The following is a 22,924-nucleotide window of genomic DNA, read 5'->3' as shown; positions in this document are numbered from 1 at the left end:
TTTTACCCAACCGATGAATGCCGTTTCTTTTGTATTGACGTCAAGGTAATGGCACATTTCATTCCGCCAGGATAAGTTTTTGCACTGTTGCGCCCCTTTAATACTGCCTGCATTGGCTTATCCCCCGGCCCACCGTTATATGGAAACCGGCTGAATGCTTTGGTAACTGCGGCCACCGCAGAGACCACGGTTCCCTTTCAAATTCCTCCTTCCTACTTGAAACCTATTCAGTGCAGAGCAGCATTGTTCTCCGTATTACAAGCCTGCGGCCACAAGCTGTCGCCTGTTTCCGCTCCCTTGCAACGAAATTACTCCGTGTCTACCTGAGTTATTGCGCCACCTTATAGGTTGAAACCATTGTGTGAACGAAGCCTCAAAGTATGGTTACACATTATGCTCACTTTGCTTCGCGACACACCAATGGATAATTCAGTGGCACGTAAACTATGGCTATGAGGTCGCGTTATTCTCTGCACGGTTTCTGACGTCTATTTTTAAACTATAATGACTCTCTCAAGTAGTGATATCACTTCGCGTTTTTTGTTTAACCTCCATCGCTGTTATTATTGACAACACCCCATCTTGCTTAAAAAACGTGTTCGTAAAACACTAATCTGAAACTGTGTCTTAAATTAAATACGGCATCCTGAAACGGTGTTTTCTGCACAATATGCCCTCTGGAATAATGGTTTTTGCGGAATACACCATTTCGAAGGGTGTTTTACAGCACACCCTCGTGCATGGCGTGAAAGATACACCACGAAGGACCAGCTCCCGTGGGCATAGTGGCTAGCATGACCGCTTTCCACGCCGAGACTGTGAGGTGACGCGGGTTGGAATCCTCGCACCGGCTGTGCTGTCTGGGGTTTTCCCTGGGTTTTCCTGCAGGCTATCCAGACGAATATAGGCTCAGTTGCCCCTGAAGTCTGCCCAGGACGCAAACTAACCCCCCTGTCTCCCCTCCTTCCTGCTGTCCTCTCTCCATCTGTCCACGTCTGTACGCCGCTTATAGCCACAGTTGCTTCGCGGCGCTAACATGAAACGAACAAAAACACAAAGGTGTGTGCCATATAGGACAAGAGAACTAGAAACCCCCCACAAAGACCTGCAAGAACACAAGCAATCCTTACCGAACATCTTTATGCGCTTACCTGGTGATCTCACAGCCACTTAACGCATTAAACTAGTACTAATAGACGAATAACAGGCCCCCCCAACGCACAACATAGAGCTCTGACAAATCTAAATCGCGAGCGTCATATCGTACACTAACCCACCGCCAAACATGGCGGCACTCGCGCACAGAGAGAATGGGCTCCCGTTGCGCGCGTATCGTTCTTTCCCACTTTAATGAACCACTCATCTTGCTCTTTCCCTTCTACCCGGCATCTCTTCGAGCAGCAGCCTTCTAACGAAGGGCTCGGGGTTCGTAATGGTTTCGGGGCCAGCCGCAGCGGCTACGCCTCTAACTACGCCACACCGGGCCAAAAGAGAAATGAACTGCGGGCCCAGGGAAGAAGGAGATTCCCTTGATGTGCTCCAGCAGACTTTTGCCGACGAACGAAGCGACCGGCCCTTGGCTTTCTTCTTTCGGCTTCCGTTATGTTCTTTGTGCACGCTCTTCTGCTCTTTAGATTTTGGGAAAGATGCCTTTCTTTTGCTGCTGCTGCTGCTGCTTCTGTGGCGTCCACCGATAGATGTATATATGCTGGGATTGATCAATGCGTAGCAGCGTCTGTGGCCATATAGTGCTCAGAGTGCTGCAGAGTATTTCGGATGCCCCTTCCTTTCATTTCTCTTCCCCTTCTTAGGGAAAATGTGCCCGTTAGGGGGCACTGGTGAGACGCGACGTTCTCTTTTTTTCTTTTCTCTGATGTATGATACTTGGTGAGAGGATGCGTTCTTGGCCACGTGCCTATAATCAGCCACTATAGGATCGCGTTCGTCGCACTATATTGTGAGAGTTATCGTTGTTTCGTGCGTCAACTCGATTCGCATATATTTTTTTACGTCATAATCGTGTTTTTAGAGCCGTTGCTCAGTGCAGTAGGAAAAAGCAGGTTTAATAGAGGTAACAACTAGTAGACCATACGTATTTCCTTCCTTTCCTTCTAATAAATGTATATCCCCTCCTAACGTATTTTTATGTTCGCAGATGACAGAAGTAAGGGACCGAAGCAGCACAACAGTGGCCCAATATTGGTCCAATATTGAACCAAGATTGGGCCAATATTGGCCCTCTATTGTCAATATTGGACCAGTTTTGGCCAAGATGTTGTGCTGTTTGGGTCCCTACCTCTGTTATTTGCGAACTTAAAAAATGCGTAAAGTCTGCAGTTGTTACTTCTATAACATCTCCTGTGTCACCGATGTCACGCACGACAACACAGAACGGAAACGTCAGTTAGCATTCGTAACATTTCGGAACAAATCGGGAAACTTGCAACGTAATGCGCATTCCATCGTCATGCATCTGGCCGTTCTTTCTGTTGTTGTTGTTGTTGTTGTTGTGATGTGAGCGAAATTGACGTCGTACAACACAATGCTTAGCACAGCCTCTGAAGCTCCACAGTGCGTTTTGCAGCGGCTTTCCTCTCGTTGTGGGGTGCCTCCGAAAAGCTCTTTTACCTCCTCGCCCCGTTGAAAGAGACTCACGATTAATTTAATTAAACTGCACCTACTGACGAGGAGGCTCTACTGCCCGCCTGAATGAACGCAGGGTTGCCAATGGCAGAATTGGCAGGGCGTCGTTCTGTGTGCATAAGTGCGCTTCGAGAATATTGACAGAACCGGTGGCATTCACACTAACTCCCCCTCTTCATTCATCCGCAGTACACAGGGTATAGAGTGATGTTGTGTGAGAGAGGGCCGAGAGTGGATACTCACGTATATACGGTTAGCGATATGACCTGCAGTAAAATATACTTTAAGCATGAAAGTAAGAGATATCACTGCGAAGCCATCGAACTCCCTTGAAGACCAACTATCTTTCATAACCTTTTTGCGTTCGGGGAGCCCCATGGAACACCCAAAATGGAACACCCATGGCATTCGGGAGCATGTAGCCAATGTTCAAAAGATGTCTGCTTCCTCGAAACCCGTTGTTTTCCTCAAGGAATGCCAAGGCTCGAAGCCCTGTTTTCAAGACATAACTGTACTTGCAGCGTAGGAACCTTCAAGTCTTCGCAGATTGCTACAGGAACACTTCCAAATTGCCACTGAACAGTAATTAGTAATCCATCCTTCATCTTCCTCCCCCCCCCCCTTCGACAATTATTCGTGATATAAGTCGAGTGGCCAAATAAGTAACCATCACTGTTTGAGGATCTCTGTGTGGTCTGTCTGTCTGTACGCGCGTGCAGGCGTGCCTCTCAACTGTCATCATGACACATAAAGATTTTCAAAATGTGTAGCCCTGAAGACGCTGGTCCTTGAAGGAGCACGTCCAAACTTCCACCATGGTGACCACGAATGGCATCGGTCCTGTTTGCTTTTGTCAATAGGTAAATTTCCCGAAAATCTTCAGAGTTTGAAAGTGCGACTTCGACTCATCGTTGCAGTGTCAGGCCATCGAGGCTCTCGGACATTGCCTTGAGGCCATGGGCATGGCCTTTCGTCTTTAGCCATTTTGCGCCTCTGAGCAGACAACTGACAAGCCAGGAATGCACTGTATCGCAAGTCCTGCATTTTGCGGACCATCCTTTCTGTGTATTGTTTCCCTTGTATTTCCTCATTTGGTGCATGGCGTTCACGAACTCCGAAAGCTTTTGTTTGTGGGACGTCCTTTGTGTGCATCCATATGAATCTACACTGTATACGTAAGGAGCCTCAGGAAGAGTAAGAGTGTACATCAGAATTTCGTTCACAAGTGCGTACGTAACCGTATTCATAAACCGAAGAGATGTCGCATGATTACATCCGCTTAGTGTAACACTACGGATAATAAACGGCGACACGAAGAGAGAGAGAGAGAAATACATGATGACGATGATATGGGGATGACTTTCGCTCATTGAGCAGAATGCTACCCCATTGCTATTGAGGAAAAATGAGAGGATGGTGATGAGGATGATGCTGACGACGCTGACGGGGTTTTAGAGAGAGTCGATCAGGCCGGTAGTTTCCAGGAATCACGACACGAAGAATATATTTCATTACACGTCCAATTTCTCTGCCACATTCCCACTTGCGTTTGCCCTGTCTTCCTAAGGAGTCAACCTTGCTGGTCAGTTAAACACCATATTCCTAGCAGATAGAGATTTCGATAAAGGTATAGGAAGGTCGTACACATGCGGCAGAAACCCCTTTGAGGTCATGCTTGAGAGTACCAACTAATTAGAGCACTCCATTCCGGGTTGTACCGCACACAGAAATCTGTACACGATACATCTTCAAAATTGGCCACGTTCTGGTAATAAGCACTGCAAAAGTGCCTGTGGTGCTTTCCTCAAAGAGCGCTGCTCATTGCGTCGGCGCTTGGGCAAGTCTTTACGCGGCTGCGCCCTACCGAGCCAAGTGTAACGTCACGTACCGCAGTTCAATCCGCAGCGCATGCAGTGTAACGTCTTATCCAGGATGAGGCTATTGGGGTTATAGCCTTATTCACACGAGATTTTTTTTGTTCGCCCTTGCGTCTTCCCTGTTTCACGTCCCCTCAGTACCGTTGGCGACATTTTGGCGCTGGGACATCACGGATAGGGGTCTCGCGGATTCAGTAGTTTACTACTTTGCACGACGTTACTTTGCCTCCCTTCTCTACAGACGCAAGTCCAATGTAGCTTTTACTCGCCAACTCAAGCACGAGGCGGGACACGACTGCAGGGTCATGGCGATCGTTGAGAGTGACCTTATGCAACGTGGAGAGGCAGGTACCGGGATCCGGAAAAATCGTCCCCGGAGAAAATGTTCCCCGGAAAAACCATCCCCGGAGAAATCGTCCCCGGTGGGAACCTAGGTTAGAACCGGGTCCTAGGTTAGTTTTCAGAGGTTAGGTTAGTTTAGACTTGTTTTTGACAGTTCACCATGCGGTTGAGGGGGGCTACCCACAGCGCCGTTTGACGAAAACTACTTTTCTTGATACTTTTCTTGCGGGGACGATTTCTTCGGGGGACATTTTCTCCGGGGGACGTTTTTTCCGGGGACGATTTCTCCGTGGACGATTTTTCCTACACCCGCAGGTACCATATACATGGTAGAAAAAAGTTGCAATCTTCGATAGCTATTTATTTTCTGCACTACTTAATTACTGCGACCGCCAAAGCTCATTCATTTCTTCAAATTAATTTTTTCCAGTTAAATTGTTTGCGAGATTGCATTACAAATATAGCTCGCGAAAAGAAGGTCATTACCATTACAGCTGACTTTTGTTTTTGTTGAAGCTTTAATGTTTCTATATTTCCATGCTTATATTTTAGTTCATGCCCGTTTCCTACCGTGAAGACATCATTGAACAGCGCGCGCACACACACACACACACAAAGAGAAAAGCGGTCATGGTTTGCTTCACAACCAACCAGAAAATGCACAGGACGAGGAATTTGCGTCAACGAACCGACCTAAAGCTCCCTCCGGGGAAAAAAGATTCGATCCCAGAATCTTTTTTTCACATTCCCCTACGATTCCCTAAACGACATAATCTTGTCAAAGAAGCTTCTCTACATGAGGGATTGTGCTTAATTCCTCGTCACATCCAACCTAAAATAAAGCGAAGCAAGAACTGTATCAGCGGCACAGCCGAAGCACTCCCGTAATTGTGAGACTTCGTCACGAACTACAATTGTTCGAGTGGGGGAGACAGGGAAGGAAGGGAAAAAGAACCGAGGCATAACATAATGTACGAATACTCCTTTGTGGGTTCAACAGAGTGGATTCTTTCGGTCTTGGTTGAACCACAAAAGGAATGGGATTTCGCCGTTTTATACCGCGACGCCCGTCAAAGGTTCTGGTCAATGCCCGTTAAATAGTATCTTTCCGCTCGGGTGAGATGTTTAAAGGTGAGAAAATGCTCTATTGGATAGCTTGAGCCCTCAGTATTCTTTCGTCACAATTTTTGTCCCGATTGTACTCGTAGTGTTTTTTATTATTATTTTTAGAAGAGTGAAATTGAGAATTGTGGGCAACACTGTGTCGAGGAACTGCGCATATTCCGTCAAGTGCGGCGGCAAAACCATACACATTGCGTGCGCGTAACACTGGGTATAAAGGGGAAAAAAAGTCGGCTACGTAGCCATCAGGAGCCTTCAGAGCCATGGATTCTCGGGAACATAGATCAGTGTTGCTTGACGAACTGGCAACTATTTCCCATGAGTCGTCGCCCCGAGCAGTTTTAGCGCAGTTTTACTCGCTGTATTAAATATATCAGGATGCTATGTCACACGCATAACTTGTTCCCTGGCTTTACAAGCGACAAGCTGTTAAACTACGCTGCGAATATAAACTGTCTGTTTGCTGTTTTGTTGGTACCTTTAAGCAACGTTTCGGGTACTGCCTACAGAAAACCCTTTTTGCTTTCGCAATTTATCGGAGCTCTTATCATCATAAAGCGTGAAATTTATCCTGATAGCGAGACGCTCCTATTATTCCACGAGGCTACTAGTAGCCTCGTGGAATAATAGGAAATATATACCGGGTGTTTCAGTTAAATCCCCGGGCTAAATAATTCGCAAACGGATGCACCAATCGACGAACGTTCTTTGTTATAAGTATCTGTCCGATACCACCTACAAGCTGCGCACAGTGTGAATGAGTGGCAGGCACTCATTATTTAAATAAAAATTCAAATGAGTTTCGTAAAAAACATAACTTCTAAAGCAGGGCGCTGTCGACATTAAAATGGGTACTACCCCTTTTGGGACCTTCAGTGGACACCTTTTAGAGAAAAATCTGCCACCGAAGCGGGTCATTTGTTGCTGTAATTAATTGGTTTCGGTTTACAAATTTTGTCGGGGCTGGTCGCGGTGAAGCGCAAAAGGACGTAATTCATTGCTGTAATTCATTGGTGTAAGGACATAATTTATTTATGGTGGATAAGGGAATGGAAGAGCGTCCTTTTGCGCTTCACTGCGACCAGCCGCGACAAAAATATATAAACAGAAACCAATTAATTACTGCAACGAATGACCCGCTTCGGTGGCAGATTTTTCTCAAAAAGGTGTCCACTGAAGGTCCCAAAAGGGGTAGTACCCATTCTAATGCCGATAGCGCCCTGCTTTAGAAGTTATGTTTTTTTACGAAACTCATTTGAATTTTTATTTAAATAATGAGCGCCTCCCACTCATTCACACTGTGCGCAGCTTGTAGGTGGTATCGGACAGATACTTGTAAAAAAGAAAGTTCGTCGATTGGTGCACCTGTTCGCGAATTATTTAGCCCGGGGATTTAACTGAAACACCCGGTATACCCTACAAGCTACCATTTTGCAATCAATTATTTTCTCATCTGTTCTCTGAATAAGTAATTACAATGTTTGTTTTGCGTTGACCTGCCGTTTGTTTGTCACATTGACGTTGTTGTATACATATTGTTTCTCTTTTTTCTTTCGTGTTAGTGAGTGTTCCAACACATGTAATGACCCGTGTGGCCTGGGTTTTCAAATAATAAATAACTAAATACTATGAACACGCGTTCTGGATATTCTTCATCATCGTCCAGTTCCTGATCAGGCTGAGCAAATGGAAGCCTATAGTTGGTGCTGCAAATTCACTACTTTTTCCCTCATAAATACCCACCTCAGCAAATAACGTTTCGTCAAAGCTGCAACAATATAAGCTAATGGTGATGATGATGTAACAGCGATCTAAGCGAGTGACATCATGTGGCGCGTCGAACACTTCCTCTTCATTAAGGTACCTATACACTCTTAAAAATGAACTTCACCGCATAGCACGCTCCTAGCCAGCCATCATCTCGAATGATATCGTTATCTGCCTTGATTAGTAGAGAACGGGAGACGTACGCCTTTTTTGAGACACTTATGCTGTTCATAATTGTCACTAAAGAGACGTACGCCTCCCGTTTTCAACAAATCACGGCAGATAATGATATCACTCGAGATTATGGTTGGCTAGGAGCGTGCTATGCGGTGAAGTTCACTTTTAAGAGCCGAGCCGAGCCGACCATACCATTCTGCGCGCGAAGCCCATCTCCATCGCTCCACCTCGGGTGCGCTAGCGGACATCCTTTACCACGCTGGTTCTTCTGCCGAACGTTCCGCCAAAGCAAGAAACCTCATTCTCTTTCTGCACAAGGCAGGCCTTGCTCAACGACCCACACTCTAAAAACTGAACTTCACCGCGTAGCACGCTCTGCGCCAACCATTGCCACGAATGATAGGGTTATCGCTTCTGTTACGAAGAGAGAGGGAGGCGTACGCCTTTTTGTGTCAAGTATTGTATATACAAAATGACACAAAAAGGCGTACGCCTCGCTCTCTCCTCGAATCAGAAGCGATAACCCTATTATTCGTGGCAATGGTTGGCGCAGAGCGTGCTATGCGGTGAAGCTCAGTTTTTAGAGTGCATCCAATACTTTGCTCTCCCCGAGGAACTCGTGCACCCTCACCGCATCCCCATCCTTCATCCTCCTCTATCCTCCATCCGTGCGTCCTTTCTTTCTGTTTTGTGTTCTTTTTTTTTTTTTGCTATAGTCGTGACGACGCCCACTTCTGTGTGGCCAACACCGGCAAGCCTATCCTGCCATTACCCCCCCCCCTCATTTTTAAAAGTGTACAAAATATTTCAACACTCTAAAACCAGAACTTCACCACGCGACACGACAATCATCGCACCGAATGGTACTGTTAGCAACTCTGAGTTACGAAGAACGCGGTGCGTCTTCTATTATGTAGCCATCAAAATGAATGCGGAGTGTCAGTAAAATGTTTACGCCTGTCATTCTCAACAAATCAGAAAAACGAAAGGCAACCCTAGTCGTACGCCATTTTTCTACCACTTCACGTACGCGTCAAACGTTAAAAAAAGTGTCGTACTCCCCCCCCCATCGCCCCCTCCCTTTTGCAACAATCGGAGGTGTTATGCGGTCAAGTTGTGTTTTTAGGTTGTAAAACCAACTGCGACCCAGCCTCCCAATGAGCCCACCGAAATACGTAGAAGAAGGCAACCGGGGTAAAAAAAGAGAGTGAGAGAAGCCCAGCTCAAAAGTGAAACCGTAACTGAGCGCGCGACGTTGAAGGACCGAGCTTTTTTTTTTTTAAATAAAATATTTAGTTGGAGAGGGCGCACGCAACGCCCGCGCGGCTGCGAAGCAATCAATTCACATTAAGCATTACTTATTGCTAGAGAGCGACACGTTGAGTCTGTAATTGTGCTCTTTTCACACTGCCGCTACTACACCCTCCCTCCCCAGCTTCTTTTTGTGAAAGGTTACCCTTTTCTATCGTTTCTTTCCCCCCAGTGAAAATCGATCGATGCTTTTGGCTTTTGCGTGAAGCCATCGGCGGGCAACCGTGCACCATTTCCGGTCCCCTACGGGTGGATAATGAATATAATAACCGTACGATAATGCGATCGGTAATAAAGGGAGAGAAAGAACCAAACACACACGAAAAGGGATTTTCATTGAATTATATGCAGACTAAAAAGTTTCGGTCTGTTGTCTTTCTCCCTCGCGTTTTTCTTTATTTCTTTTTTTTTTCAGAGAATAACGCAATGAATAGTGGATTGCCCGGCCGATCAATTCCCATTATTCGTGAAGCTAAATTATTCACTGACTCGACAGTGCGAACAGTCCTGTACATGTGTGAAGTTTTGTCTTCGCCGCGTATACTAGCGTGTGCGTAGTAATGAAGTGTGAAACTTGTGAGGCTCTCGCGGGTTTTGTGCACTGAAGTTTAGTAAAACCAACATTTCGCGCCCCACAATTCTTCGCGCATCGTGTTCTGGATGTTAGAATTTGTGACTCGCTTGATAAACCCGTGATAAGTCCGAGGTTGTCTGCGCAACATTTGGTCAAAGCCGGATTGCACAAGCGTCTACTGAAAAGTATTTAGTTCAAATGATTACTACTACTTCACTTTCTGCTTACTACTTCATTGCTTACCAGTCGTAACCAGTCGAAGGTATTCAGGTATATTGTTCGTGGTATGCTGTTCGACGTATGGCTCATAGGTGGAGCTGTTGTCTTTTAACTGTTCCTTTATCGGTGTGATATTACGTACGCACCGGAAGTCTTAAGCAACACGCTTCATAAGTCGCAACTGTCAATTTTCAACTAATAAAGTAAAGGCGCACGCTTACATAACGCTAACAAACAATCCTTTGTGACCTCCTTTTACAATGACTGCCCACTCGCACGGTGATTATTGCCCTCCCTCTCAGGTCGATATGAAGTGATAATCATCTTTGGAGGTTATGAGAAAGCATGCGTACAAAAGAAAGAAAAAACACGCTCCTGTTAAATAAGCTCCTTATTTCATATCCAGATATTGTTAGAGCGGCTTCCTCCATCTATATCGCCATGCTAATAGCCGGTTGGCAGTCCGCATGATTAGGTAGCGAGGCAGCCGCAATAGAAAACTAATTGGTACATTGCAATTCCTTTTCAGGCTGCAAGCTATGCGCAGTGCCAACTATATGGCTAGCAAATGACAAGGTCACGTATGATAAAGTCATTTATTACTTTTCGGTCACGTATTACGGAACGTGTGCTCTCCGATGCTTCCGTGACGTGAGCAAATCATTAAAGGTCACCCGGGAATCGTGACAACCGAGACACAACACACGGAAGCAGGAAAGTGGATATATCGACACCAAAGGGGTTGTATCGTAGGAGTAAACATTGCATATGCATCGCAAATGCAGCTATGAGAAATGAGGCTGATTATATAGCGAAAATTTTCTCGCGCTCTGGTGTGAACGTGGTGTGAACAACAACAGTCGCAGCGTTATCGCAGGTAAGAACAGGGGAGTAACCGTGTATTCACATGAGCCACATTCCCCAAAATACTCCAACCAAAAATGTAGAAACCCGTGGAGAATATCCCGTGGCGCAGCCCCAAGATATTCGGTAGCAGACGACAGCACAAGACGCGGACGGTGTCGTCTGCTAAGTATACGCAGCCAATATTACGGCACCGTGCGAATGCTCAACATAATACGTGACGGAGGTTCTGCACCGTGATCAGTTCTTACACTTTTTCTTCCACTAGAATATTCCATAGAGACATCGTTCGTGCGAATACCGGGTAAACGACAGACGCAGATCGCAGAGACGCCTTTCAGAGTGACTGATATGCATGGCAGAAGGTTTCTTTAGAGGTTACACATTTTACACGTAGCACGCACTAGAAGTCACTGAATGAACCATCAGGTCGACTTTTTCCACTTGCAAAGTACTGTGCACAGATAGATATACAAGAGTACGGACATGTATAGACATACAACATGTACGGACTATGCACTTTATGCACTCGCATGTATGGAAAGCAGAACAATGGGCCTGTGTGCCATCGAAAAAATAGAAGTACGGCGGTTACATGAAGACAGTTCTGCTTTTTCTCTAGCTGCGTCTTGTAGAGGGTTATCCCGCTATTGATGTGTGCGTAACACTACCACCCATATACATGAACATTCACGACTTGGATAATATGGCTTCATCTAATCTCTGACGTGTACAGAGACAGAGTACCGCTGCAGCAGTTGAACATCATACGTCATCGTTCGGTTTTTCTAAACTCAAAGCTCAGAAAAGAAGGGATTGTGCTTACACGCAGCAATAACCCTAATTATGAATTAGGAAAAAAAATATGTTGGTGGCGCTTTACATATTACGTTAAAAAGATTGCGCGTGCAGGTTCTCGGAAGAGCAGCTCAAGGAGAACGCACGCAATGCTATATAGTCTTCACGGGTATCCCGTCTCGCTAGCCATCTGGTTTATCGTTACGCTTTTTACGATTGCGCTTTGTTAGTCGGAGTGGGGCGCCTTCGTACCAAGCGAATACAGCGACGTTATCTGTCGTGGATGGGAGCGTTATTCGGTGTTTCGAAACAGTAAAATTGTTCATCCGTATCTCGCTCTTCGTTAGGCTTATCCCTGCTGATTTATCTCCGTAAAAGAGCAAGGTATGAATATCAATGCCGAGTTACCGAGGTATGATTCAAAATAAAAATTGAAATAAGACGGTTGAGAACGTGAGTTTAATATCCAAAACAAGACTTTCGTTTAGGCTGCACGAAAGTCTTGTTTTGCATATTAAACAGATGTTCTCGACCGTCTTATTTTTATTTTTAAAAGAGCAAGGTAAACGTCGTGCTGTTATGCATCATAGAACAGGAAACGGCACAAGGCGAGGAAGACATGTCGAACATCAACCTGAAGATAGTTTTCACCAAGTATTAAAAAAAAAAATCCTGTTCAGCACAAGACAACCTTATGTTCAACCACAATTTCTATAAAGAGCGCGAAATCATCTTTGTCCGTGTATATCGGCATTTATGCTCTGTATATGTTACTGAAGCGTATTCTACAGACACTCTTAAAAATGAACTTCATCGCATAGCACGCTCCAAGCCAACCATAATCTCGAATGATATGAAAACGGGAGGCGTACGCCTTCTTTGTGACAATTATGAACAGCATAAGTGTCACAAAAATGGCGTACGCCTCCCATTTTCAACAAGTCAGGGCAGATAACGATAGCATTCGGGATGATGGTTGGCTAGGAGCGTGCGATGCGGTGAAGTTTATTTCTAAGAGTGTGGTGTTCATCCTGCCATTGCAAACCGACTTGCAAGTCATTGGTTCATCTTAGAGTTTTCGAACACTGAAAAGTTCAAACATAGATGGAATACTTTACTTCTCATTGTACGATCCATTCACTCTTAAAATAGAGGTGGTGGTGGTGACGAAAAAGCGGCTTGCCGTTCTCTTAAAATAGAACTTCACCGCATAGCACGCTTCTAACCAACCACCATCCCAAATGATATCGTTCTGCCCGGTGATTGGTTAAAAAGGGAGGTGTGCGCCTTTTTGTGGCGCCTATGCAGTTATGTTAATTGTCACAAAAGAGGCGTACGAGTCGTGCTTTTTACAAATGAGGAGTGATAACGGTATAATTCTGTGCAATGGTTGGCCTTAACCGTGCTATGTGGTGAAGTTTTGTTTTAAGACTGAGGATGGTGATGTGATAAAGAAAAAAATGTGATAAAGAAAAAAAAACATCGAACTGGCTACCCCGCAGGACGCTTAATCATAGAGAATACAAACAGATGAAAGAGTTAAAGTGATGGAGTTAAAGATGGGAACAAGCTTCATATTGGTGCTTTCTTTGGGTTTCACTTTCTTTTTACTTTTTTAATTTAAACAGGAAACTTCCAGGAACTCTTGAGAGTGCTTTAAACTGCAAATTTTAAGACTTCGGCAATCGTAAGAGAGAACTCTGTTCTGAACGATGGCTGGCATGAAGCGAGCTATGCGGCGAATATGTGATTTTATGGAGTGTAGAGGGAGCAAGAAAAAAAAAAGTATACCGACATGAAACATCAAAAACTTGTAATATAAAAACAGTGTACATCACGAAACTAAATATATTTGCGGTATTTTTCATGAAAGAGTCACCGGGTGTAATCTCAGGGCGCCTCGCCATGTCTCTGTGCTACCTCCTGCTGTCACTTTCTTGCCTTGAGATCTTTCTACGCATTGTTTTGAGAACCTTTGAACCATCCGCATAGAGTGGCGGTTCTGGCTACACGCACGATAATTGCGTCTTCCGCACATTATGCAACCGCAATTAGGCTTACTTGTACAGCGCCACGTGAGGCGATCCAGCACCTGTCACGCAGCTCGTACCTTTACGTCACAACTGCACACACATACCGCGTGCGGTTAAATGGGGAGAAAAATAAAAGAACACCGCCATAAAAAAAAAGAGTCTGTTCTGCCACATACCATCTGTTACATCCGGAAGAAAAGCGTGAAAGTATGATAAAATCTCTGAATCTCATGCTGGAAATATTTCTTCCGTGTACTGTGCACTGATGCGTAGGTGCCGTAAAACAGATTTTGTCGAAAGATTGAAATATAGCTGCCGCCGAAAAAAAAAAACGCAGGGCAGTGGCGGGAATTCAACTATTGACCTCTTGACTGCGCTAACAACTGCGCTACGCTGGCACGGTTCACCGCCGGCTTGCCGAGGGACCGCATTCAGGCTCGTGTTGAGTTCATCTGCTTCAGCCTCAGGATAGTTACTTTCTGTCGCGTTCACCAGATTTTGTGAAGCGCGAAGCCAGGGCGGGATTAAACGTTCAGGAGCGTAAAGAATGCGATTAGCCTGCCACTCAGTAAAATACGCCAGATATTGCTTCCTGCATGTGAATTATCTGTACTTCTAGCGTACCGATCATTCATCATTCAATTATTGTTACTCAACTCTAGTGTACCGAAGCTCTTGCGTGAAAACCATGCAGTATGTCTATACTAATGTACTGCTTGCGAAATGATTGTCTAAATCAGCACTCCGGTGGTTTATCCCATCTCAAATCTCGAGGTGTTAGAAGATAATTAATTTCGTGTAAGAAACACGTGCAACGTATGGTCCGCCTTTAAATACAATATTGGAACAGCATTTTCGAGGGCAATCAAGGAAATATGGGGGGGGGGGATATGTGTATTACGAAAAAGAAAAAAAGGCAAGCAGAAAGGAAAGGTCAGCAAGACAGAAGTCGACTTGCTATTCCTTGTAGAAAAAAGAAAGAAAAGGAGAAAGAAAAAGAAGACAAAAAAGAAACAGAAACAGAAAAGGAAAAAGACGCAAGCGCTGCAATATGGGCTGCAGAACTACTGACAGGCGATTTCAGACAACCGTGTCGCGAGCAGTACCTACGTGCCATGGTAATTAGAAAGTGCCGATGCTCATAGTGCCATACCCAAAGAACGCCCGTTTAGTACTTTTATGGTACGTTATTTGAATTATATTTTCCTTGTCGCCTTTACGCATGTAATACTGGCTGATTCGCACGTACGTTTTCAGCTGCGTACTACATAGCATAGGTATAATTGTGGCGCACCCTAACCGCTCCGTGCAAAACCTAGGTAGGACGAGTCAAATCTCAAGTGTCATTGTGCTGATGACGCTGAGTTGCATTGAAACTTAGACAGCCCCGAGAGAATGTAGCAAGTTGGGAAAACAGGCCGCTACAGAAGAGCGCCAACAGAGCAGCCGTCAACACATTATATATATACATATGTGGTTAGGTGTACGTCATGTGTACAAATAATAATAAATTAATCTATCTATATGCTGTGTGCGTGAGGGGAGGAGGGTTATGCTGCGCAGAAAATTCGTCGAAACAAACCAGATACACTAGAGTCGCACAGGCGATGTGATTTCTCGAAGCTACATCCAGACATGGAGCAAGATACGGGTAGTGTCCCATGCTTACTATATAGCAAGGAGCTGGCGATCCTCCTGTTTATTTCGATAAACTTGAAAGTGGCACATTATAAATGAGCTTAAACCTCTGACCATCATGCATAACTACGAGCCATCGCACAACTTCTGACACAGTTGTGGCTGACCGTGCAGTTTTCTATGTCTGAATACATTCCTGACCCGTACGGCAATTGGCTAATGTATCCCCGACACTAACGCGTTGTTACCTCTCTGAATACTTTTAGTCGTTCCAGACAACTTTAACTTACAATAACGTGACTCCTCAGTGCTTGAATATCATACGCACACTGGAGATCAGAATGTAGGCTTCAGAACTTTAAATCACAAATGGTACCTCAATATTCAGTTGCAACCAACACATGATCCCCCCATGCGTGAAGGACAGATGCTTGACATTCCTCGTGCCCGACAACCACATCGAGAGAACCCTCAAATCAGAAGAGCTTGGCGACAACTTACCTCTTCCACTCCGACCAACGAAGCGAAGATCGTTAAACTTGGCCACCTGATTCTTGACCACGGCGGATGCGTTGCGAAGCTCGGCGCAGTAGTTCTCGTCGTTGCCGGCTCGTAGTGTCACTAACGTCCCGTCGCACACATCACTAAGGGTGACCACCTTGAAGGCAACGGGAAGTGTCTTGTTGGATCGCCAGTGGGTGGGCAACACGGAGCACACCATGTTCGGGCATCCCGTGCGCATGAGCTCGCCTGGGTGCTCGGATAGAACTTGCGCCAGGGCTCGTTCCCCTGGCAGCATCATTTCGCTCATCCTCCTGGGCTTGAGCTTCTCTCTGTCAACCGGGAGATGCATTAAGCACGCAGCCCGCACGGCGGCCGCCTGAGGTTTGCCAGAGTCTCCCACAGAACCGCACGCGCTCCCACCCTCCCCTGCACCCTCGCGTGTGGCTCAGCTCAGTTTTCTCACTCTCTCTTCAGCCTTGCCGTTCTTGCCCTCTCTTTGTGCTGCTGAGTCGACCGCACGCGGGACTCCTCTCCCGACCACCGTTTGAGGCGGTGGCTTCCCTCTCCTGCGTGAGGCGTCGCGGGGTGCCTCCTCTCTCCGCTCGGTGCGCCGCAGTAGGCTAGCGGTGGCTCCCAGAAGCAGCGCCGCCTGTTGCGCTCCTTTTCCCGGCGGAGACGGAAGGGAGGTTGGCCGCTGCTTGGCTCGCTGTACGGAGTCGGCGTGAAAACCGCTGGCAGCCCGCCGGCTTCGTGCTGGTTGGCGGGTCTTTTTTGGGAGGAGGAGCGGCAGTCGCTGCTCGAGTTTCTCGTTAGATAACAGAGCGCCTTCGTCGACTGGACTGCTTGCTTGTTTGCTCCCGCCGTTTGTCATTTGGCGGCGGACTTTATTTGACGATAAACAAGCGGGTCGATCGCGGGGCTTACCTTCGGCTCGTGCGAAAACAAAACAAAAGTGTTGCTATCGGAAGACGAAGTACTTGAAAGATAGTGTCCCAAGTCCTACATACTTCACTGCATAGCACGCTCCCAGATCATCAGTATATCATTCCGGATGATATCGGTCTCGCTTGTGATTAGTTCAACATAGAAGGCGCACGCCTTTTCGGGACACTTTTAATTTATGTCAACCGTCACAGAGAACATACCCCGTGCTGTCTCTACAAATGAGCGGTGATGACGGAATCGTTCTATGCAGTTGTTGACATTGATCATGCTGTGCGGTGAAGTTGTGCTTTTCCTTTTTTTTTTTAAGTGTGCTAGCTGCAACAGACGACGATACGCTTGGACCACTAGCACGCGACACGAAATACGGGCAGATTCGGCGTTATTTCAGAACTTCTTTGACGGTGATGAAAGATGAAAGTCACTGAAAAGTCTCTCATGTTCTTTGACGGTTTTGCTAGTGTTCCCTCTTTCTTAATTAATCAAAGAAAAATAGCATATCGTCTGCCCTGCTTAAATGGGTTGTACATTGCCCTTTGTGGTTAGTGGCCATTGGCAAAGTAGGTGTTCCGTAAATATTTAAAATAGATAAATAAATGTCGTCATGAGCCCTGCGCACGGCGCGCAGGAATTGAAGGTAAAAAGAAAAAAGGAACGTAACGTAGCTGACGACATAAGGGTTCTTCAGCACACTTCCTTCCACTGTGAACTGTGACGTTGGAGGAACCACGGTTCTGTAGTTACTCTCGTGCTATTGGCTCCCGGGGGCACGTGACCCCTTTCAACGACGCTGCTCGCGGTATCTGGGCCGCTTCGTTGGCGGACCAGCCAGCCGCGCCGGCAGAGCCGCGTGCGTTCTGGTATTCCCCGTTAAGAGTCTATTCTAATCTATTATACCTTTGCTGCGGGTACACATTGATGAAAATAAAGGATTTTTACGCGTATCCAACGTTATTTGGCACGAACTCCATCAACCGGTTTTATCGGCTCCTGACAAGCTCGCTTCCCCACACAAGATGTCTTGTTGTGGCGAAGTATCCTTTACAGGCGGATCGTTCTCAACAGTGGGGTGGGGTGGGCTTCCAATATTTGAACGTAACAACAACTTTATTCTTACTATTATTATGACTGGGTTATTTTCAGTATTTTGTTGTTATGCAGTGTTATGTTGCTACATTTAACGTTCTACTTTCAACTAAAGAAAATGTCAGAGCTTCACCGGCGAGGATGATTTATAAAGGAATGAAATCTTCTAATACTGAAATAACTGTACTTCCCATGCATGGCTTTTGAGTATGCTTCATCGGGACTCGATACAGCCGAAGCAGATTCTAATATAGGAAAAACGTCTCACAAGTAAATGGTTTTCTTTGCATTAGAAGGCGCCTGTTTAAAGCTATGCTGAAGAAAAACAAGGTACGGCCGATTGATTGATTGATTGATTGATTGAGAAATAAAACATATGGAGATGTGAGACCCAAGAAAGTCGGGTCAGGCTACTCCAGAATTCGTGAGTAGAAAATAAAGTAGAAAACCCAACCTCAAGATGACCGTCAAGAGGCATAAAGAAAGCTACGGCCGACTTTCGACACCACAGAATTGCTGTCACATCCCTAACGAAGAGTCGACTGATATCCAATACCCAAGTATGTGCATTCATTTTCTACGGAGTCGGTGATTCATCCAATTTCCTCTTTAAACTTGGGAAGGTTTCCTCACCCAATTCTTCTCAGTGCGGGGTATTGGAGGACACAGAACATGGGGCCGAGACGTTTCTCAAGCTTCCAGCTTTTTGTCTCGGCTCCCCCATCGTTCTGATGGTAAATGATAAATAAATAAATAAATACATAAATAAAAAATAAATAAATAAATGTTGTCGAGGCCTGCCTTCGACACAGCGCCTCGTCGTTCCTTTACGGCGGCACTAGCCTGCCTCGACAATCGCACTTTCTCCGTTGGGAATGGTCTCGGCTGGCCTGCCCATCAGCAGGTGACGGCATTGCGCGCTCCTGTCGGCTTCCTCGCCGCTTGGAACCTGCTTGACACTCTGTGACAACTTCTGTGACACTTTGTGTTCGCGCGGTCTCTGACATTATGAACCAGCCAGTGTTTCTCGGTGCGCTAACGTCTCCCCCTTTCCTTTCCTTCTTTTTCCTTTATGCTTTCTTCTGCTTGGCCCACTTTGTCGTTTTCCTGTTTGTTTGTTTGTTTTCTCTTTTTTCTGGCTATCGTTCCACCCACAAACGCGTTTCCGAGTAGCCAGTCTGGACTAACTTCTCCATTTTTTTCTTTTATATCAATCCAATCAATCCAATCCAATCGTATGAGCTCCGGATGGTACGGTGAAGGCATCGAACTCAAGCTGCGTTACACATGAACAGGCTCTACGAAAACCATGCCGAAAATGTGACGAACATTATTATCGCTCAGGTGTTAGAATGAATTATATGCTCGTGTAATTAAGAAACAAGACGCAGCACGACACTGGCCTGCAATCTTCGACAAGACGCCTGTCACCTTATTTTGAACACAAATGACGTTATGAGATTATCGGTAAAATAGTAAAGACAGGAGTGCAGCAAAGGTGCGACAGCGCTTGAGCGCTAGTGCAGGTATCTTGTCAGGGCCACAACTCTATCTGACAATCAATCCATCCATTGAACAACCTCATAATCCCAGTTATCTAAAGAATAATTCGTGGCATTCTAGAGGATATCTGGACCTCAAAATCAGGGTGTCTATCTTGACCATGATGTGCGCTAAACGGTGAATGAAAATAAGTCTTGAAAAAAATGTTAGCCTGTTCGATGTCAGAGTGGAGATTGCAGTTGTTAGAGACAATATATTTGTCATCTCGACCTCCGTCTGACTGATGCTCCGAATATGCTTTAAGAAATATCTACTCTCGTCAATACTATCATTTCGGGTTCGAAAATGCTTACTTGGCTTGTCTAACTTCTAGGCTGTCGGCACGAGTAAAATGTATTGTTCAGGTTACCACACTCTTGCGAGCTTTGTAACTTGAATACAGACGGGATTTTTTTCCCCACACAAGTCTCCTAAGTGGTCGAGAAGTGTAAGAATATGTTGCCTCTTTTTGGTGGAACTATTTCAGACGGTATATGGTTATCAATTGGTCTGCCCACATGTGCTTGCATAATCCAATTTCTCAGCATACAGAGATGAATTAATCGTTTAGGATGCCTGTAATCTACTTTCATTCTACAGATACACTTTTCGACCGTTTTACATTTAGTGAGTGCATAGAGGTGTGGCAGGCGCAGTGGCGCGCCACTGTGGTTGAGTTTGAGTTTGAATATATATAGGTATATATATAAAAGGATATGTTGAATTCGCCACTTGACGATTTCTGCTAATCGCACAAAGATCCCCTAGATGAACCCCACACGAAGGAAAAAGAAAAATGAAAATATGAAGAGATAAAAATAGAAAAAAACTTTAGGTATTAAGCCACTGAGGTATTGAAAGCCTCGTCCACACATGCTCATGATCAAGAAGCCCGTGGTATCTTTCATGACTGTTTGAATATTGCACAGCATGATGCCGAGTACAGTATTGCTTATCGTTGGTAGTTTAACGTAATGTGATAGACTAGGTTTGATATTCACGACAAATCCAAGCTCGTTGAAGCATTCAATGACCACAGGGTTAGAACCACCAGTGAGCTGCCTCGGGACCTAACGGGCACTAACTTTCCGAAACTGGAGGTGTTCATGAATGATAGTGTTCAACGTTCCCACAGAAAGGTCCATTTTTCGAGCCACTTCGAGACATGTTATCCGTCGGTCCTTGATGATCGGGCACTCCACAAGTTGGATGTTCTCAGGAACTCTGACACTGGGCTCTGAGCCGCCCCGGCCGAGATCGTCCTGCACTGATGTACGGCCGTCTTGGAACCGTTTGCACCACTCAAACGCTTTGCTGCGGCTAAGTGTATCGTGGCCATACTGAGCCTGAAGTCTTCTGTGAATTTCAGATGACTTTACGCCTTCATTCACGAGAACCTGGATGACAATTCGCTGTTCGATGTGCGCGCTCACCTCGTTGTCGGCCATCTCGTCCAGCACGTGTCTTCTGTTTTGCACAAACTTTGAACCACCACGTGGTGAACGCGGAGGCCTGTCGCGTGTGAAAATGACGAAAAAGAAGTAGCGCGAGCCATTTGTACACTCAGGAGAGAAAGTCCCGGTTTGACTTGAACACCCCTCGTATTACCACAAGCAAACTCTGTATTACATTTCTATAGCCTCGCGTGTTCGAACCAGGCCGAGGACGGTGGCAGGGTACAAGTTACTCAGACACGCCGTCTTCCGCGAGGGACGTTAAATGGGGTGTGCCGTATGTCGAGGTTTCGGTGCACGTTAAAGAGCCGTTAGGTGGGCAAAATTAATCCACACACCCGATCACTGTGGCGTCACTCATGATCACAGTGGTCTCGCGATGTAAAGCCCCGAATTATTATTATTATTATTATTATTACTTCTATAACCAGCATAAAAACACCACCACCATGACCAAAAAACATCAACAACAACTTTATTTCAAGATGATGAATGGGGAATTTCATCTCCAGGGTCGACACTCTACAGTTGCTGGTGGTGATGTAGCGATTTCGTTTCTGCAACCAGTGGAGCGCATAGGAGAAACCGCCTCGTCCGTGTTGCTGCTCTCCAAGCAAGATCCGGCGGCTTCGATAGTGGCGCGTCTGCCGGTTACAGCCTCGACATGTCGTCTGCATATTCGCCGTCACATATGCTCTGCAGCTCCGTGCCAAAACTACCATATACAATGCATTCCGGCAGTCCATTGACCCATTGAATGAGTTTGTCGTCGCTTGCCACTGCAGTCGAAAAGAAGGTTCCTTTCTCCACCGCCTACGACTCCATGTTGCCCTCGTTGCGTACCCCCTCGCTTCTCTTCAAAATGGGCCAGTTAAGTTCCCCTGTAACTGCACGTACCTGCGGCGTGGAAACTAACATCTCCCACCATCTCCTGTGTTGCCCATAGCACCTCCACCATCGAGACACCCTCTGACGCCGTCTACTTCAAATTGGCTGTAAGGACTTTTCTTTGGCCACTTTGCTTGACCCGGTCCAGCACCCCAACCAGTGGTCTATCACCACCGTTCTCCTCCGTTTTCTCTGAGCATCCGGACTCAAGAACGTTGTTGTACTCACTTCTCCTTTTCTTTCTTCGTTTTCTTTTGTTAAGGAATAGCAAACTGGCTCTTTGCAAGGCTAACCTTTCCCTTTGCTCCTTTTCTTTTTGGTAAACATACGCCCCCCCCCCCCCCAGTGACAGCAGTGGCAAATTCATCCATGTTTGTTTGTTTGTTCGTAGGAAAACATTGTGTCTTTCAATGCTTCCACAATTTACTTAATCATCGTCAATTACTGTAGATGTGGAGTCATACTCTGCATCTCGATGACCATTGGTGCGTCTTTCATATGTGTGTGTGTTTTTTCCCCTTCATCTTCCTTTTAGCGGCGTAGCGCAGACAGTGGAGGACAGCTGAATTGCTGTGCTTGTACATAACTTTAACTTCATTCTCAAATCTTACATCTAATCTTTCGCATGTAATGGGGTAGTGTACTGCTCCCCGACGGTGAACCACCCCATGTCAGAGTCACGATTTATTTGTTGCTGTTGCTGTTGTTGTTTGCTTTAGATGTCTCCCCGCCCTCGTGCACACTGCACCAGTTCGCTACGCGACCATTAGCTTATGACCAAATTGTCGTGCAATTGCATAACAAGGGGACTAAACCTCGAATCTTAATTATTCTTTCGAACATACATGAATTATTGCTGTACATTTTAATTGTTGTCATAATTCTTCTCTGTGGGGCTTTTCCTTGAGGGCGTCAATAAAAATAAATAAATCTATCACCTGTGTACTACAAACCTTCGTCCGCATTTTCTATCGCGCTCCATGTCAATCTTGAGTCTGGTAGTATCGTATACGAAACGTTTAACTCAACAGAAAAGCAGTCACGATAAAATACTGACGCATTTGTTAATGGGCAACGAACGACTAATTTGTCTCATATGAATACGTTGCAACAGTTCTGGCATAATTCGCTTCCCTAGAACTG

The 22,924-nt window shown here is 45.7% G+C and overlaps 1 protein-coding gene across 2 annotated transcripts in view; it reads right to left on the bottom strand.

Moving 5' to 3' along the window:
- The window catches only part of LOC135399757 (runt-related transcription factor 1-like), a 75,373-nt gene extending 59,122 nt beyond the window's left edge, over positions 1 to 16,251 (bottom strand). For both annotated transcript variants that reach the window (XM_064631487.1, XM_064631488.1), the window contains exon 1: positions 15,867 to 16,251. In XM_064631487.1, the coding sequence (XP_064487557.1) occupies positions 15,867 to 16,218 (352 nt within the window). In that variant the 5' untranslated portion in view covers positions 16,219 to 16,251. The remainder of the gene's footprint in view (positions 1 to 15,866) is intronic.
- Positions 16,252 to 22,924: the final 6,673 nt, after the last annotated feature.

This window comes from Ornithodoros turicata, chromosome 7, assembly GCF_037126465.1.
Source record: "Ornithodoros turicata isolate Travis chromosome 7, ASM3712646v1, whole genome shotgun sequence".
Classification (NCBI taxonomy): domain Eukaryota; kingdom Metazoa; phylum Arthropoda; class Arachnida; order Ixodida; family Argasidae; genus Ornithodoros; species Ornithodoros turicata.
This window is presented reverse-complemented; position numbering and strand designations above follow the sequence as displayed.